The sequence below is a fragment of the Juglans regia genome, chromosome 13, assembly GCF_001411555.2.
Source record: "Juglans regia cultivar Chandler chromosome 13, Walnut 2.0, whole genome shotgun sequence".
Taxonomy (NCBI): domain Eukaryota; kingdom Viridiplantae; phylum Streptophyta; class Magnoliopsida; order Fagales; family Juglandaceae; genus Juglans; species Juglans regia.
In genome coordinates, this window is record NC_049913.1 from 14,407,681 (window position 1) to 14,426,951 (window position 19,271).

At 37.8% G+C, this 19,271-nt stretch overlaps 1 protein-coding gene across 2 annotated transcripts; it reads left to right on the forward strand.

Moving 5' to 3' along the window:
* Positions 1 to 17,013, forward strand: LOC108993824 (chaperone protein dnaJ 16-like). 2 transcript variants are annotated; one of them, XM_018968858.2, is made up of 12 exons: positions 1 to 424; positions 2,519 to 2,642; positions 2,811 to 2,893; positions 3,003 to 3,114; positions 3,222 to 3,326; positions 14,501 to 14,551; positions 15,515 to 15,604; positions 15,683 to 15,791; positions 15,891 to 16,039; positions 16,135 to 16,188; positions 16,316 to 16,539; positions 16,624 to 17,013. In XM_018968858.2, the coding sequence occupies exons 1-11, from the start codon at positions 288 to 290 to the stop codon at positions 16,532 to 16,534; spliced, it is 1,233 nt and encodes a 410-aa protein (XP_018824403.1). In that variant the 5' UTR covers positions 1 to 287; the 3' UTR covers positions 16,535 to 16,539; positions 16,624 to 17,013. The 2 variants fall into 2 exon arrangements, with proteins under 2 accessions (XP_018824403.1, XP_018824404.1); XM_018968859.2 differs by having other exon boundaries at positions 16,635 to 17,013.
* The last annotated feature ends 2,258 nt before the right edge of the window (positions 17,014 to 19,271 follow it).

Here is a 19,271-nt window from a genome sequence, read left to right on the forward strand (position 1 = left end):
AATTTCCCCTCCAATTTATCGTCTTGCTCTCTCTTTCTCTCTCTCCTATCTTCGGAGCTTCCAGCTTGGAGTGGAGTGTCTCTCTCTCTCGTCGCTTGGGGTGTCCCAGCTTCGAAAGCCACACATGATGCTCTATGAGATAGTTCGTGGAGAATGAGAGACAATTCAGAAGAAGTTGCGCTTCCAAGTTCCTGAACTTTTGTGTTATTTTTTTCTTTTGGAGTGAGGAGGGGGGGTTCGGTGGTATTTCTAGGGTTTTAACGAAGAATAACCGAATACTTTGGAGAATGCCGACCAACAGATCGAAATCCGAGAAGCATGATGCTGCCAAGCTGCTCCGGCGGGACCCCTACGAGGTTCTCAGCGTCTCGCGGAACTCCACGGATCAAGAAATCAAAAGCGCCTACAGAAGGATGGCTCTTAAGTATGTTACAACTGTATATTTCAAATTATTTTCATCTACATATAGGCATTATTTCTAAGTTTTTTTTTCTTTTTTTTTTTCGGGGTGGGGGGGGGGGTAAGTTTGAATCATGTGTTATTATTGCTCGACTTTGTTGTCCTTGAAGTTGAATAAGTTAGTGTTGGAGATTTTGCGGTTCAGAGTTTTTGAGTCTTTTAATTCTTTAGAATTTTGGTGTGGACATATGAAAGGTTTCTGATTGCCGTACATTTTAGATGGTATTTAATCGAAAACTGGAGTTTTTATTGCCTAATGTCGAATTTGAATGTCATACATATCTTAATTATATGTGTATAATGTAAGCATTTTTCTCGATTTAGCTCATCTTTACTGTAGATGTGAAGAAGCCGAAGAACATTGTGTTTTCAGAACACAGTGATTTCTGAGTTTATTGCTAATCCTGGATATGGCAGTTTTGCTAATCCGAACGTTACATCCTGCATCCTTGGAGAGCATTCTATGTTAACTCCTGGTAAAAGTAGCATAAGGAGAAGCATGAAGATCCTGGCAAATGGAGATGACAGGTAATCCGCAGCAGCAGAGCATGGTGGCCATGTGTACTGGATGCGATGTGTGGTATCCTTGCTCTGGCCAAAAGCTGGAGCTGGTTATTGGGGTGGTGGAGCCGGAAAAGATGGTACCTCCAATGGGGCATGTGGGTGGTGGATAAGTGCAAATATGAGTTTCTAAGTCTATGGAAAAAGAAGTCAAGAAAAAATCCTGTCTGACCAATAAATTAGAAAAACAAGGCTAGAGAACCAACTGGTGGTCAGCAACGAGAGAGTGATGTAAAAAAGGCTAAAAATGGGCCACTCACTCGTGTAGCGGCTACACACCAATGGGATGGAATGTTACAGTGCTTGGTGGGGGTTGAAGGTGATGTGGTGCTTCCATTGGTGGTTGATACGCAGTGAGAAGGTGTACCAAGTGCCCTAGATCTAGCCTCTAATATCTCGAGAGATAAAAGAGAAAACTAGAGAAAAGTGAACATAAAGAGTGGAGAAACAAGCAAAAGGAGGTGGGGGAAGGGGAAAGGGTTGGTCTAGTTTTATCAGAGGGAGGGGAGTTTCTCCCTTTCTCTGGTGATCTATGAAGAAGAAGGGAGTTTCGATGGGGGGTTTCATGTGTGAGAGAGAGAGATCGTGGGAGAGAAAACAGTTCATCCTTTCAACTGAAGATGTCTCAGCAATTCATGATGGTGGCAATTGTTTAAACAGGACGTGGAAGATAAGAGTTAGCAAACCCCATTGTAAACATCTAAGTGAATATTGTGTGGTGCAAAACCTCAACCTGTTGTTTCCCAAAAAAGAGGTGAATGCCTAGTTAAAGCATTGATCCTACTCCAAACTGTGTGAATCAATAGTTACCGATAGAAAAAAAAACTGTGTGAATCAATAGTCGCTAAAAGTGATGCTACTCCAGATTGTGTGAATCAAAAGTCAATAGAAGTGCTGGCGTACATGTGAACCTATATGTTACGGGGATTTGGATTAATGTCATGTGAAGGCAGGTGTTAGATCTATCAAACCTCCAAATGATCTCATTGCAGAGCATCTGTATTTCCATCAACACTAAATATGATAGCAAAAAGCAAATTAAGGAAAATATCCCAGTACATGACAACTGTGTTTCCCCTTAAAACCCTGATTTCTATCCAGCAGTGGTTTATCCGCTTATTTTATTTCTATATTTTGACAAGTTAGAGAAATCTGACCAGAAACACATTCCCATCTAGGAATATTTACTTTATGTGCCAGATGTAGAGCACTTAAGAGATGTTGGAGTGTCATTGATTCATTGTAACAGTAGATCGATAGCTCCCTGAGGTTTGCCTTTTGAAGTTAATGGGTTTTCAGTCAAAGTTTTATTGTCTGGTGGATTATGGTAATTTTTAACTGGTTGTATTTAGTTATAGTTCATGTTTTCTACATTTTGTGTTGCCAATATTTTTGCAATATTCTTCCACTGCTCCAAACAAATGTGGTTCAGATTGTCAAATAGGCTAATTGTGCTATAATGCAAATGATCCTAAAGCATTGCACATGATATCTTCAGGTACCATCCTGATAAGAATGCAAATGATCCTGAAGCAGCTGATATGTTTAAGGAGGTCACCTTTTCCTATAGTATCTTGTCCGATCCAGACAAACGACGCCAGTATGACACAGCTGGCTTTGAGGTGAGATATTAATGCCATTTTTTGACATTGCTAACTCTCCGTAAGTCAAGAAGGTCAACTGTGTCCCTACTGGGTTACTTACAATTCATTAAGATTGCAATAATTTGTTTTATGCTTAGCTCACTATTGAAAGCTGGTGTGGAACATGATATGTTGTTTTTTGCCTAGGCTGTTGATTCAGGAAGTCAAGACTTGGAGTTAGATCTTTCAAGTTTGGGAGCTGTGAACACCATGTTTGCTGCACTTTTTAGGTATCTGACTAACTATTTCCTTTTCTTGTTTTTAATGGTGAAAATCTTCTCTTTGAATTTCATGAGCTCTATGCACTAAGTATTATTTTCACTATTTTCTACATAACAGTAAACTTGGTGTGCCGATCAAGACCACTGTATCAGCTGCAGTCTTGGAGGAGGCACTTAATGGTGTGATCACCCTTCGCCCACTTCCATTGGGGCAACCTATATCTAAGAAGGTGAACTATTCTTACTCCAATTGTCTCTCTCTTTCAATACCTTGCCCGTACCAGTTGTAGTATTGCTGATTTGACTTTTTTGCTTTTTAATATTTTTTTAATAACAGGTTGAGAAGCAGTCTGCTCACTTCTATTCTGTTACAATAACAGAAGAGGAAGCTCGAGCTGGATTTGTATGTCGAGTGCAGTCGTCAGACAAAAGCAAGTTCAAGGTTAATAAACCCTCTAACTCACATGCAATAAAAACTGCATGCTCTTTCAATTTTATTTTTTTTTTTATAAGTAAGAAGATGTTTTATTGATATAGAGATAGACATAGCCTAAGTATACAGGAAGTATACATGTAATTACACCTATTTAGGAACTAGAAATGGTTACAAGGAAATCATGGAAGTTGAGACCATTTAAGTCTATAGCAATGGCCCACATAAATAAAGTCTTCCAGAAAAAACTCTTAAACTCTTCCAAGGAGCGCTCATGATCCTTGAAATTTCTATTATTTCTTTCATTCCAGATGCACCAAAGTAGAAAAATGGGAGCCATCTTCTACACAAATGCGATCTATGGAATCTCCGTGATCCCTCTCCAACTAGCTAGTAGATGACACGCTGTTATTTTGTGAGACAAATCAAGGTCATATTCAATCTTTAAAGGCTATCTTGCTTTATTTTGAAGCGGTCTTCAGTTTAAAAATAAATCTCTCTAAAACGGAGTTGGTTGCTGTGGGTAATGTGCTCAATGTTAGGGGGTTGGCCAACCTATTGGGCTGTATGGTCTCTTTGCTGCCTGTCTATGAAGTATCTTGGCCTTTTACAGTGAACAACAATCAAAGCCAAGACTATTTGGGATGATGTGTTAAATATGATAGAGCGTAGGCTGGCTGGGTGAAAAAGGTTATATTTGTCTAAAGGGGGTCGAATTACATTAATAAAGAGTACCCTCTCAAACTTTTCCACATATTTCTTGTCATTATTTCCTCTTCTAGCTAGTGTTGCCTTTTAGATTGAGAAGCTTCAATGAGATTTTCTGTGGAGTGAACTTGGTGATGAGTTTAAGGTCTCGTTTGGCTAGTGAAAGTGTTTCATCTCATTTTATCATTACAACTTTTTCAAATTCTCATACAAAATATAATAAATAATTTAATTTTTATAATTCCTAAAATAATAATAATATTAGAAAATAATATTTTAACGATATTTTATTTAATTTTCAACTTTCATTTCAACTCACTATTCAAACGGCATCTAAGTTGCACTTAGTTGGGTGGGATAAAGTGTGCTCTCCAATGAGGGGTGGCGAGTTGGGGGTTTGCAGTTTGAGGGCCTTTAATAAGGCTCTTCTTGGGAAATGGTTGTGGAGGTATAATTATGAGAGAGAAGCATTATGGAAGGTGGTGATTAATACTAAGTATGAGAGTATAAGGAGGGGTTGGTGTTCTAATGAAGTTAAGGGGCATATGGAATAGGGTTATTGAAGCATATCTAGAAAGGGTTGTGGTCTTTCTCTAGCGACATAAGGCTACGTATGGGGGATGGCAATAGAATCAATTTTGGCATGATGTTTGGGTTGGAGATATGGTTTGTAAGGATGCCTATCCCTCTATTTGCAGAATTGCACGGGAACAAGATGCTTTGGTGGCTGACTTGTAGGAAATTACTAATGGTTCGTAGCAATGGACTGTTAGCTTCATTAGAAAGGCACATGATTGGGAAGTAGGTGTCCTTTTTAGGGGTGTAAGGAGTTCAGTCCGGATTGGAAAAACCGACTGGACCGGATTGAAGTTGAGACAGGTCAGTCTCAGTCCCACAAATTGTGGACCGAAAAATTCGGTCCGGTCCTAAGGTCTACAAATTTTGGACATAACCAAACCGAACTCCTATATATATTTTAAAAATATTTTTAATAATTTAATATATTATTTTTATATAGTAATTATATAAGTTAATGATGTATTTTTCATCTAATTTATTATCATTGACCATATAAAATATAAAATAATATATGCTATCAATTAATAATAAATCATAAATCATGTGATAATTTATATCATTATATGTAAATAGTTAATACATCATACATTCATATATACTACTATTTACACATAATTAAAATAATTAGGTAATTTTTTTTAAATAAGTAAGTTGCAAGCAAGCATGAATAATCTATGTACAATGAAATTATTTGATATTCATTAACCATCATAAATATAATTATAGTAAAATATTTTTTTGATGAATTATTTACATAATCCATATTAATAATTCACTTAATTTTAGTTTAATAATTTATTTGAAGAAAAAAAAGATGAAAAAAAAACAAAATAATTGGGCCGGACCGAATGGACCGATAGCTACTGGTCCGGTCCGGAGAAAATGATGGACCACCCCCCCGGACCGGACCAGACCGATTTACACTCCTAGTTCTTGTTGAGTTCTTTAACTTGCTATACACCACTGGATGTGGTGGCCTTCTAGCAAAGGAAAATTTTTTGTACGCTCTTTCTATGAGGCTCTCACTACTTAAACTAGTAATCATTTTCCTTGGAAGAGCATTTGACAGAGTGAAGCACCTCATAAGGCTATTTTTTTTTTCTATGGACAACATCCTTAGGGAAGATTATGGCCGCGAAATAATGGTAGAGCCATGGTTAATATTCCCCACTAGATAACTTGAGCAAAACCACCCTCAATTGAAGTCAATAACATTCTGCTTAGGGCTTCCATGACAATAGCAAATAAGAGGGGTGTAATGGATCACCTTGTCGCAACCCCGCAAACTGTTAAAGAAACCCACTGGATCACCATTCACCAAGACCAAGAAGCGAACTGTTGACACACACTGCCTCATCCACACCCTCCATCTCTCCCCAAAATCACATCTCCTTAACAAATAAAAAAATTCCAATTAGCGTGATCATAAGCTTTCTCCATGTTAATTTGCATAAAATACTCGGGACTCCTGACTTGATCCTGCTGTCCAAACATTCGTTGGCGATAACGAATGAATCCAATATTTGTCTATCCCTAACAAATGCATTTTGAGACTTAGAGATGATTCTATCCATGACTGTGCTCATCCTATTAGCAAGAAATTTTGAAATTATCTTGTACATATTGCCCACAAGACTAGGGGTGGGCAGTGGGCACCCCCCCCCCGGCTGCCCCGCCCCACATGGAAGGTCCCTAGCGGTGGGTAGGGGTCGGGCTGATCCCAGCAGGGCCCCGCACTCCGCTCCGCACCCCTCCCCCTATTTAATATAAAAAAAATTATATTTTTAATATTTATATAAATTATTATATAAATATGTTGTATATAGATATATATATATATATAATTTGTTAAAAACTTGAAATTGAATTCAAGTTAATGGATTACCTTGGTCTCCTAGGCCAACCTTTATATAGGAGACCAAGGCAATACAATGGTCATACTTAAGTAATGTGAGACTTACTGTTAATGGATTGCCTTGCCTTGATCGTATGGTGCGGGTAGCACCCCTACACAAGACTAATACGATAGAACTCTTGTACCCCTCTATTGCACCAGCCCTTTTAGGGACAAGTGCAATAAATGTAGCATTTAAACTCTTATGAAATTTCTCAAAACGTGAAATATTCATGAAATAACCGCATGTCATCCTCTTTCACTACATCCCAACAAGTTTGAAAAAAATGCCATAGTAAAACTATTAGGGCCTGGAGCTTTACCTCTATTCATTTTCCTAACTACTTGTTGTACCTCTTTCTCTTCAAAGGGTCTCTCAAGCCAAACCATACTTGTCTGATCAATTGCCTCAAAAGATAGTCCATCTAATCTAGGCCTCCAATCAAAAGGTTTCGAAAGCAGTTCTTCAAAATGTCCAGGAATATGATCCTTGATCATTGATTAGTTTGAAGAAACATAGCCATCTATGGTCATGGTCTCGATGTCATTATTCCTCCTATATGAGTTAGCAACCCGGTGAAAAAACTTTATACATTTGTCCCCCTACCTAAGCCACAATGCCCTTGACTTTTGCTTCCAAGAAATCTCCTCCATTAGGATCACCCTTTCTAAATCTGAAATGACTTGATTTTCCGAAAGTAGGTTTGAATGACTTCAATTGCTTTGGTAAATGCCGTAATAGATGTCGTGAGATCGGCTTTTACGGGTGTTCTCTACTTCTACACGCTCCAATCTTTGTAACTCTTGTAGTAAGGTCTTCTTTTGTAGTTCTACATTGCCAAATAGTTGTTCGTTCCACGATTTCAAATCCTTCTTCAAAGCTTTCAATTTACCGACTAATATGACGCTCGGAAGGCCCTATAACTGGTATGAGCTCCACTATCGTCTAATCAATTACACAAACACATAAGTTTTCAGCCACATGTTCTCGAATTTAAAGTGCCTTTGTCCCCCTTGGATGCCTCCACAATCCAACAATAGTGGAAAGTGATTTGAACATATCTGTGGTAGTCTTTTCTGTCATACATCTGGAAAATGTAGGTCTTAAGACGAGGATATAAGAAATTTGTCCAATCTAGACCAGGCATGATTATTAGACCATGAAGATGTACCCCCAACAAGAGGGATGCCCATAAGATCCATCTTGAATATGAAATTAGAGAATTCAACCATTGCATGGTTTTATCGTCCCTTCCCCGATATCTCACTTGGGAATCTTGTCACATTGAAATCCTTGCCAATATACCATGGGACATCCCACCAAGTACACAATCCAGCGATCTCTTCCCATAATAACTGCCTCTCGCTATCCAAATTAGGACCAAGACCAGAAACCCTAGCAAACGCTCACAAAAAACCGTCTTTAGAATTTGTAAACAAACACCCTATCGAGTATTTCCCTACAAACTCGTCGAGATTCTCCTCCACCCTTTTACCCCACATTACCTAGACTCCACCCGACGCCCCATTCGAGCTAGATATGATCAGCCTACTTACTAACAGCCCCATATACTCCGGATAATACTTCTTGTGATAAGTTTCAATTTAGGCTACGTTTGGGTAGCAAAGTCTTCTCAACACTTTTCAAATATTTTCGTACTTATGAAAATACTTCACATGCCAAACACAATGAACCATCTTCATACCAAAGGCTCTCTACTATAATATTTATTACTATTATATATAAATAAAATCATCATTAAAAAAAATCAATCATTGATGGGACCCACATCTTTTTCAATTATCTATCCAAAAGTCAACAACTCAACATACTTCATACATCCAAACAACTCAAAATACTCTCAATGGGACCCACAAATCCACTTTAATCTCTATTCATAACTATTCACAAACATTCTATAATATTTATCACTATTATATATAAATAAAATCATTATTAAAAAAAATCAATAATTGATGGGACCCACACCTTTTTCAATTATTTATCCAAAAGTCAACAACTCAACATACTTCATATATTCAAACAACTCAAAATACTCTCAATGGGACCCACAAACGCACTTCAATCTCTACTCAGAACTATTCACAAACAAACATTCTCAACACTTATCAGGTATTCTCACTACCCAAACGTAGCCTTAGTCTCCATCAAACAAATGATATCCACCTTCCATTGTCTTAACAATTTTTTTATTTGGAGGCATTTACCTATCTTATTCAACTCCCTAACATTCCAAATAAAAAGTTTGGGCTTCATTTATCAACAACTACAAACCTCCATTTGTTCCTTCCTCGGCTTCACTCTCCTCCTTTCCTTTATAATTAATGGAGCAAGATAGCCTCCTCAATTCTCTGTTTCATTTTGACCCCATACCATGGTGATAGTGTCCTACCTCAATTGCTGTTAGTAGTGCCTTGAATTGATCTTCAAAACTCTCACAGGAGATCCCTACACAATTCTGAATTTTCTCTACTTTTTGCATGACGCAATTTGAGGATAAACAAGAAGGAACAGTACAAATAGGGATAGGATCATCCCTATCTTTCTTAATGCCATATTATCAAAATGGTGAGGAATCATCCCCGAGGCGAGTGTAGAAGCATGCTGGAATCTCCCTTCATCATTTTGTTGTATCTCCTCGCCCATGTTGGACCCAAATAGAACCAATGGTCCTTCCCCTTCTACCTCCCCCCCTCTCATTTGCGTTATCACCCATTGATGCCTCACTTTCCGAAACGACATAACAGGTTGTAGTCATTACTAGGTTTTTTTTCAGCACTAGAATAGACATCTGTACTATATTGTGGTTGATTTCTTGCACAGAACTCTCTTGAAACCCTTTCTGTGATATCCCCCATTGTTTCTAACCTCCTGGTGACATTGTGACCCTCACATCCACCAAACACTGAGGCGTAATCTTTGTGTCCAGCATCGAGGACGTCAATCTTGTAGCCGTGGTGACGAGAGGCAGCCCAGAGTTCACCGATGCATTGATCTGTGACATCCCATAGGGCATCGAGCCCCAAATATTCTGGATAATACTTCTTGTGATAAGCTTCAATTTAGTCTCCATCAAACAAATGATGTCCACCTTTCATTTTCTTAAAAAAGAAGTTTTTATGTGGAGGCATTTATCTATCTCGTTCAACCCCCTAACATTCCAAATAAGAAGTTTGGGCTTCATTTATCAACAACTACAACCCTCCCTTTGTTCTTTCCTCGACTTGCACTCCCCTCATTTCCTGCATAATTAATAGACCAAGATAGCATTCTCGACTCCTTATTTCGTTTTGACCCCATACCATGGTGGTAGTGTCTTGCCTCAATTGTTGTTAGGAGTGCCTTGATTTGTTCTTCAAAACCCTCACAGGAGATCCCTACACAACTCTCTTTTTGCATGACCCAATCTGAGGATAAACAAGGAGGAATAGTACAAATAAGGATAGGATCATCCCCAGTTACCTTCCATATTATCGAAATTGCAAGGAATCTTCCCTGAGGCGAGTGTGGAAGAATGCTGGAGTCTGCTTTCCTCATTTTGTTGTGGCTCCTCACCCATGTTGGACCTAGATAGAACCAATGTTCATTCCCCTTCTACCTCTGACCTCTCATTCACGTTATCACTCATTGATGCCTCACTTTTTGAAACAACAGAACAGGTTGTCGCCATTACTAGGTTTTTTTCTAGCGCCAAAATAGACATCTGTACTATGGTGTGGTCAATCTCCTTCAGAAAACTCTCCGGTGACCCTTTCTGTGATATCCCTTTGTTTCTGACCTCCCGACGACATTGCGACCCTCACATCCACCAAACACTGAGGTGTAATCTTTGCGTCCAGCGGCGAGGATGTCAATCTCGCAACCGTGGTGATGGGAGGCAGCCTAGAGTTCACCGGCACATTGATCTGTGACATCCCACAGGGCATCGACACTTCTAGTAAATCGCCTTGTTGTGCCGTCTGTCTTTCTTTCTCAATTAGTCCCGGCACTAGGTTTCTGCCTGGAACTACCCCTGACTTGGCTGGCAGAGGAGTTAGAAACACCTCTGGCCGCTGTGCCGACGTCATCGCGGGCCTAGAAGTGGACAAAGATCCCACTTTGAACTATGAAGTCCTTTGGGCATAAGCCTAGTCCGTTTTAGGCGCCATCCCATTTTGGGTGAGCGAGATGGGCTTGTCTGGCCCAAGCCCAAGCCAAGTTTGGCTTTACTTGTATTAACCCTAGGGGGATTTGGCATTGACCTAGGCCCATCTTTCTTTTTAGCTCCTTGGCCCAGGCCCAAGCCCAGATTAGAGTTCAAGCCTCTGTCCACTCTACTTATAAAATCTTCTACAACCATCTTTAGTAGACGAATTTCCCCTTTCACACCTGGGATTTCCTCCTTTAGTCCAAACAATACCCTCTTCTCCTCACTTTCCACTGTGCAGACATCAGACATGCCTCCACCACCTCTTTCAGGTATAGCACAACAACAATACCTCTCTACAGTTGTACATCTCCCCTCCCCTCCTACCCATTTCTATTTGTCCTTTTCTCCTTGCTATAACGCCAAGCATTGACTCATACCACTGCGTACTGCTGCCTTTCTTCCTTCACCACCGCCCATTGCAACCTTTGTGTACGTTCTGGTCTGCTTGCCCGTCTTCTTCCCCTTCCCATCTCCCTAAGTCACCACAGAGACCTTATTTGCCGGTAGTATGGACAAAGCATGCTTTGTCTCCTTAGACATGCTTTTCCAACCCCTACCTTCTATCCCTTCCGGTATCACGATCATGCCTCGACGTCCTCTGTCACCATAATCAGTGGTTTTCAAGTAACGTCCAAAAGCATTGGCCTGCCGATGCGCAACCAGTGTCGTAGTCCCAATGCGATATGTCTTGAAAAAATCTTTTCTTCCCTGTAGTAGTGAGCACGCTTCCATTGTGTTTGCTAACCAACAAGCACTAGTATGGCTGAAAACCATCTCCTTGATGGCCTTCCTGCTTCTCTAGGTGGTATGAAAGTAACTTTCCCCCTCCAAGGATAATTCGAACACCTTTGTTTCTATTATTAAGTGCTTTGAATACTTATCAAGTAACCTATCAAGTAACCATTGAGAACTCAGAAAATGGCTAATAGAATATTAATTCTGACGTAGATCACCGGATATTACACCCATCTTACATGTGTACGGAGAGAAAAACTTTAGGAGAGAGAAACATCTTCACCATCCATCGAAAGCCTAATATACTCTCTATGTGCAAAGTGATCCCACTCAATCAAAGTCTATAAGAATGTAGGTGACAGCCAAAAGGTGAAACCAGATCTTTGTCTCACTGCTTAATGGCCACCAACACACTGCCGCTATTAGACCAGAAATCATTCGTAGAGATTTGGAATAATCTCTATTTCCAGTCTTATGAAGGTTGGCTTGTTTATTATTGGTTTGTGTTTTTTCAAGTCTTACGAAGGTTGGCTTGTTTTTAACATTTTTGGAATAAATTTTAAGCGATTGAGGTAACTTCTTCACGGTTAAAATTACAGGGAAACAAAAGACAGTAATATTTTTTCTTTGTTTACTTTCAAAACATGAGGCTTCCATGGTTGAAGCGCCTTGAATTCCAGTTATTATTGTATTTAATAAATTCATGTCAAAGTTTTATTATCAATCAATTTAACTTGCATATTAACTAATGTTCCTTGGTTTACCTGTTATGGTACTTCGGAGGCATAATCCTACATGTGTTTTTCTCGGACCCGTTTGGTTTCATAGATGGTCTCAATTCATTTCATTCCATCTCAACCTCCAAACACTAGGGATGACAATTCCTTTTCTTGTTGTGTCAAATCATGGACATTTGACTATATGAATTAATCCAAACCCAACCCGTTTAGCTAAACGAGTCAAACATTCAAATCTTAATCCAACCCATTTAAATAATGGGCTGTGTCGGGTCACCCGTTTTGACCCATTTAATAATTAATTAAAAATAGATTGACAGGACACGACTCATTTCAACCCGTTTCATGTAAATGGGTTGAATTAACACAACTCATTTGACCTGATTAATATAATTTCACATAAAAGTTAAAATCTATTTTTATTAGTAGCCACAATATTTAAAATAAAATAAGACTACTTACTAACAAAAAGTATTAATATTTTTCAAATTTTAACTTAGAATAAAACCAATATTACAAACTCTACAATAACAAAAATGTGCATTGGTCCAAAATTACCATCCCAACAATAAAAACATAAGCATATTGAAAAATACCAATATTACAACCCAACAATAATAAAATTGTAATTTTGAAATAAAATTTAAACGGGTTATTGAGGTTTAATTTTGAGTTAACCGGGTTGACCCGCTTATTAATCGTGTCTGAACGGGTCAATCCGTTTTGACCTGAATCCATTTGTATCGAATCTAAACCTGCTAATTTTGTGTCTTGTTCGTGTTGGGTTCACGGGTTGTGTCATATATTGTCACCCATACCAAATGCCATTCAAACACAAACTTTTCAATTTTCAATTTTTTCATCTAATTATACATTATCATTACAATTTTCCCAAACTTATAAACAAAATGCAAAAAAAAAAAAAAAAAACAATTCAATTTTTTCAAAATCCCAAAACAAAAATAATATTAAAAAATAATATTTTAACAATATTTTAATTTTATAATAATTTTATTCAACTTTTTCTCTCTCATTTTCCAAAACTCCATAAAACATCTGAACTCAAACCATTTCACTACTATCCACAAACTATCTCACTACTATTCACAGATTTCTCTTCTCATCTCATTTATGTAACCAAACGAAGCCTTCCTCTTTGATTGCCAGTTAGGTCCTCTCTCTCTCTCACACACACACTTTTGCTTTCCTAAAGAGTAGAGTGGTGAGCTACACCACAAACACAAACACTTTTCAATTTTAAATTTTTAACTTTTTGATCTAATCATTACCTAATCATTACAACTTTTCCAAACTTTTAAATAAAACACAAAAAATAATTCAACTTTTTCAAATTCCAAAATAAAAATTATATTATAACAATATTTTAATTTTATAATATCTTAACTCAAGCCATTTTACTACTATTTATAAACCATTTCACTACTAGTCACAGATTATCTCATTTCATCTCATCTCACTATTCAAACGAGGCCTTAATCTTCATTCTTGCTTGCCGATAGACCACTTATGGTCACAGCCTTGGAACTAGACCGTGGATTCCTATTTTCTTTGCTGAAGCTTGAACCCTTTCCTTTCCACTCCCTTCAAAATGATCCGAAAGGATAATAATGCCAGCCCAGGGACAATTTTGCAGTTCTGTGTCTTCGTTTTTTATCTGTCAGTTCCACAAATAAGCCTGCGGACAGTCTGGCTTGTCATTATTACTAAATATTATGTTTTAAAATATGTAGTCTTTTTACCGATCAAAAAAAAAAATAAAATATGTAGTCTTTTTTTTAACTTATAAAAAAAATATGGTGCTTGATTTCATTGTCTAACTACAAAGTTCACCTGTTTCAACTTGAGACTGTAACAAGGGCATGTATTTTTCCATTTCTAATGCAATTGAGTTGGTGCTGCTGTGATACTTGTGTCATGGTTTTCGGAAAATGTACAATGATCTGGGAGCTTCTTCTTTACCATGCCAGCTGGGAAAAGGAAAAAAAAAATAAAAATCAGAGACCCTTTCTTAATCACTTTCTATGGTGTTAGTGTATACTATTTCTACTCAGTTTCGCATGGGTTCTGACATTTAAACTCTGAAGTTTAATCTATATCCTGTATTTGTTAACTTTGACTCTGTCATTGACTTTGAAGAATTATAGTTTATTTTGTTGGTCTAAAATCTATATTATGCTAGAGGTACAATGTACTCGGCATTTAGGTGATACAATATATGCTGAGGAATTACCTAAATAATAGTATTTTTTGTTTGTGAATCATCATCATTATTGTCACTAATATATTAGCTTTTTACAGTTATTGTACTTCGATCAGGAAGAGAATGGTGGATTAAGCCTAGCGCTGCAGGTATCAAGCATTTCTTATTCTCATTTTATTTGGGTTAAGGATCATTGAGCAGTTTTGTCCAATGTTAACTGATAACTGCTGGTATTCCTGGTCACATTTACTTATGGAAAGAGCATCATTGAGCAGTTATAAATCTCTGTTTGAGTTTTTCCTAATGAGCTTTGAAGCATAGTAGAGTGATTGACAGATGACAATAATTGAAGTGTCAAGGTTTTCAAATGTGATTTCAATCTTTTGATTTTGCAAGATCATGTGCTTGTGTCCCTTTGTATGTCTGGGCATAAGTTCTATCCTTTATTGTTTGCATCTCTTACATTCACAGATCTTATTGCCTTCCTTGAATGATCTAACCCTAATGAAAAAACTAAATTTTGTAGTTGCTTTTCTCTTGAAATAGCTAGGTTTATCTAGCACAGAATGTCAGCACCTGAATAAAACGTTGTGTGTGTGCATGCATGCATGCGTGTGTATCTGTGAGAGAGAGAGAGAGTGGGGGTGATGAAGAACAGGGTTACATTTCTTGTATTCAGCAGCTGCACTGCTGTATATACCCACACAAACATCATAGGGTAACAACTATGATATCTTTTGCATCACAAATGAACCCTTGTAATGTATCATATATGTTTTAAGGACCTTTTTTTTATGATGGAGGAACCATCCCACGGTAGATTCCTTAGGACTCACCCATGGAACCTAAATCGCCGGGGAGACAAGCATAGCAACCCATTACCATGGCCTTCCACTTAAATCTCAGTTTAATCCCAGGGGGAATTGAACCTGTGACATGGGGTTCATTCACACAAGTTCGCCCTTACCACTTGGGCTACCCACGGGTGGGTTATATGTTTTAGGACCTTAAGGCACAAATTAGCCTTTTCTCATGCTGTTGCCATTTGCTGCTTTGCATGGTATATAACAGTCTGTTTCTTATGCTCAAGTTATATACAATTATTCCTGTAGGAGGAAAGTGTCAAGACGGGAAAGATCACATCTGCTGGAATGTATTTTCTTGGCTTTCCTGTTTATCGATTGGATCAGACGACAACTTCAGTGAGCTGATGAATATACTCTTCAACTTCTATTGTGTCCATAATTTTTTGTCTGATTTTTGTTTTCTCTTTGCACCAGATGGCTGCTGCAAAAGATCCTGATGCTGCCTTCTTCAAAAAGCTGGATGGATTTCAGCCATGCGAAATAACTGAACTGAAGGCTGGCACCCATTTCTTTGCTGTTTATGGTCAGTTAGTTGAGGTGTTTCCCGTTAAGCTTATTATATTTCTTGACTACATGCATTGAACGTGACAACCGCCTTACTCTTCTGGTCTATTTATTCCAGGTGACAACTTTTTTAAAAGTGCAAGTTACACAATAGAGGCTCTTTGTGCTGCACCTTACAGAGAAGAGAAGGAGTATCTTAGAGCTGTTGAATCTCAAATTCTAACAAAAAGAGTGGAAATATCAAAGTTTGAAACTGAATACCGAGAGGTCTAGACTTGGAAATAATCATTGTGTATGCTTTGTACACACACACACACACACACACAAATATTTCTTTTTGTTAATTTTCACTGTGTTAACAGGTTCTGGCACAATTTACTGAGATGACTAGTAGATATGCACAAGAAATGCAAGCAGTGAGTTTATCATGCCTAAACTCTTATCATAAAAAAATAAGAAAAAAGAAGAAGCCTAAGCTCCGTTTCAGAAGTGAGGTTTTAGTACGTTGATTTTGCTTGCTCTTTCTGTGTGCTTCTTTTGCAGATTGATGAGCTTCTCAAGCAAAGGAATGAAATACATGCATCGTACACAACTGCTCCTCCAATGAAGCGGAGTACCAGTAAGAGCAAGAACAAAGGTTCCTTGAAGGAAGCCAAAGAAGATGAAGACGTGAGAGAGAAGAGATCTACAACAAGGGATCGGCCTAAGAAAAAGAAATGGTATAATATTCACCTGAAGGTTGACAAGAGAAAGCCTTGCTGAAGAGGGTGAGATTTGTAACATACCATTTCTTTGTGGACATTTTGCGTTCCCATTTTGATATTGGTTTACCATATTGATTAAATTATTAGGAATGTTCCAGTGAAACTAAATTAGGCAGCCTGCACTCATATATCCGTTGCAATGGTTTGGCATCTCCACACGCAAAGTACGAGGCTAATAAGCAATTGCAGCAACCTAGTATATTGATCTTGATGATTCCACTGGAATGGCTCATTCTAGCATTTCAAGGGTGACAATATCGCTCGTTGTAATGTAGGATTTTTTCCTTCCTTCTTCCTTTCCATTGCCTTGGCCATTCTCTTGCTATTTTCTCTCAGTATCGCCTATGGCTGGCCATCATACCTGTAAATTGCCTAATTTATTCATGTACTTTCATTTCCGCAACTTGTTGAATGGGATGTATTTTTTGGGTTAAAGAAAATGGGAAAATATGGCAAGAAATTCCTGCTTCCAGGTCATGGGTAGCTCGTAGCAAGCAGTTCGATTTCATTTGTTTTCCCTAAATGTGGTTAATTTACCTTAGGGAATTAGTAGGGATAGATCAGGAGCTGTTTTGTTTTCGGTTTATTCAGGTTCAGCAGCCCTTCATTAAAGGCGTGGTGCCACATGCTTCCTAGCCTTGACCATTATCTTCTGCTTCAAGAATACTTAATGCGCACGGTTGGCCCTGTAATCTGAAAGCATTCCCTGCGTGATCTTGTTGATACATTAGAATCAATGTGGATGGCTTCGGATGGAAGCGGAAATTATATATCATAGCTTCTTTTTACAGATGACTGGGAACTACAGATTTACTCCGGAGTTCGAAATCCTTGCAGAAATTGTTGCCTTTTTCCTTGGGTCCAACTCAAACCGTTCGCACTTCGTATTTCAAAGGTGCTATTTGCTATTTTTTTTAATTGTTTTTTATCACTTGAATTTTTAGATATATCATTTAATGATTGACAGATAAATGAAAAATAAATTTTTTTGATTGTAATTGTCTCAAGTAGAATATAGTGTTGCACCCTTTTATTAGAAGGATTATCATGTTACCATTTATCACTATCTAAACTATTGAAATTTCCATTTATTATCTAATAAATAGAAATGATTTCTTCATTTTAAATTCTATAAATCCCACTTACATCAAATATTTTAAGTGGTTGGTTTATAAAGTCACTTCAAATATATAAGAATAGACCCTTCACACTCTGATCAAGTATATTCAAAATATTTTATATTGAGCTCCTCATTAAATGAATTCTATCATTTGTTTTACAATTACTCTCGGCTAGAATTTGTAGTACCAATACGTATTTTCCCTCGAGGAATGTAGGAATGTAAATGCCGTAGATGGTTGCTTTTGCAATGTCCTCCCAAACTCGGCCACCATTTTTGTGACTTACAGGGCTTTTAGCAAGGGAAAATGCTTTGTCCACCGATAAAGCATACCGAAAAAGTGTACCGAAATGCCTTTTTTTTTTTGAACATTTGTGTGTGTTTTAGTTTTAGTATTTAAAAAAACACACAATATACTATTCGCTACCCAATTCGGTACCTTTTGTCGGTGGCCCTAGGCAGGCCCTTTAGCAAGAAAGGATTCATTGCTCTAAAAAAAAAGTGGTAATTCATCTTCCTAGTTTGATCACTTAGTCTATATTGACTATTGAGATATAAAATAAATAAAAAATCTATTTATCTCATCGGTTTAAATTTTTGAACAAACTAAGATTTCATAGACTGCATGTCTACTATTATCTTTTTCCAAATAATGATGATGGTAATTGTTAACGCTTAAAATCAGTATAATAGGTCGAAAGGGGAGAAAAAGTCATTCTCGACCCACTATGACGATTTGAGCCTCGATCAATGTTGTGTGGAGCCTTGGTGATGGTCTGGTGCAGCTGTACGGTGTTTATGCGTACATCCATGTCAGTGAGCTGTGTAAATGCAAAAATTAAATAAATAGAGGGAGACACAAATTTACATAGTTCGACACTGGGCCTAAGTCCACGGGGGTTTGGAGAGGAGAGAGTCCACTATAATATACTTGTTTTACAGTCTCTCATAGTTTCTCACCATCACTATACAATAGATCTCGAAGGACTATCTTCTGGTGGAGATATTGTTACTGGAGCTCCTGTTGTAAGGTTGAAGAATAAGAAGTACCAGCCCTCGTTGAAGTCTGGTTTGATTCCTCTTTATCCCTGGCCTTGGAAGTGGTGAGGGATGATAGCTTTATTTCACTTCTTGTTGGTGTGTCTGACTTGCTTTCCCTAGCTACTTTCTCACTTTTCTCTTATTTTTCGTCCATTCCTTCTTTTTCTTGTGACACTCTCTTTTCTCTTGTCATTTCTGTCTCCTTTTTGTCTCCTCTTCCTCTCTCTTCTTATTTGTCCTCTAGTGGGACCCTTTGATGGACTGAGCTTGATTTATTTGGACTAGGGATATTTTGTTCCCTCCAATAATAGTAAATATGCATATTATAATGTGATCACATTTTGTTGAGATATCCATGTATAATGTTAATATTGCATGTTCTTTGAGACCGACTGTTTGTTTAGCCTTTTTCTTTTCTTTTATGTTGGTTTTTAGAAAACCAAGATCCTATCAGTCACTTGCAAAGTGAAAAGCCTTACAAATAGACTCGCATTGGTAACAATTATTATAGTGCGAAAATATATATCACATTTTTACGAAGTGTCTATGAGGCGAATGGCCCGTTCACAGCTGA

Coding starts and splice junctions, on each gene's coding strand:
- LOC108993824 (XM_018968858.2), top strand. CDS start 288: ATGCCGACCAACAGATCGAAATCCGAGAAGCATGATGCTGCCAAGCTG. Junction 425..2,518: donor TACAGAAGGATGGCTCTTAA/GTATGTTACAAC, acceptor TGATATCTTCAG/GTACCATCCTGATAAGAATG. Junction 2,894..3,002: donor ATGTTTGCTGCACTTTTTAG/GTATCTGACTAA, acceptor TCTACATAACAG/TAAACTTGGTGTGCCGATCA.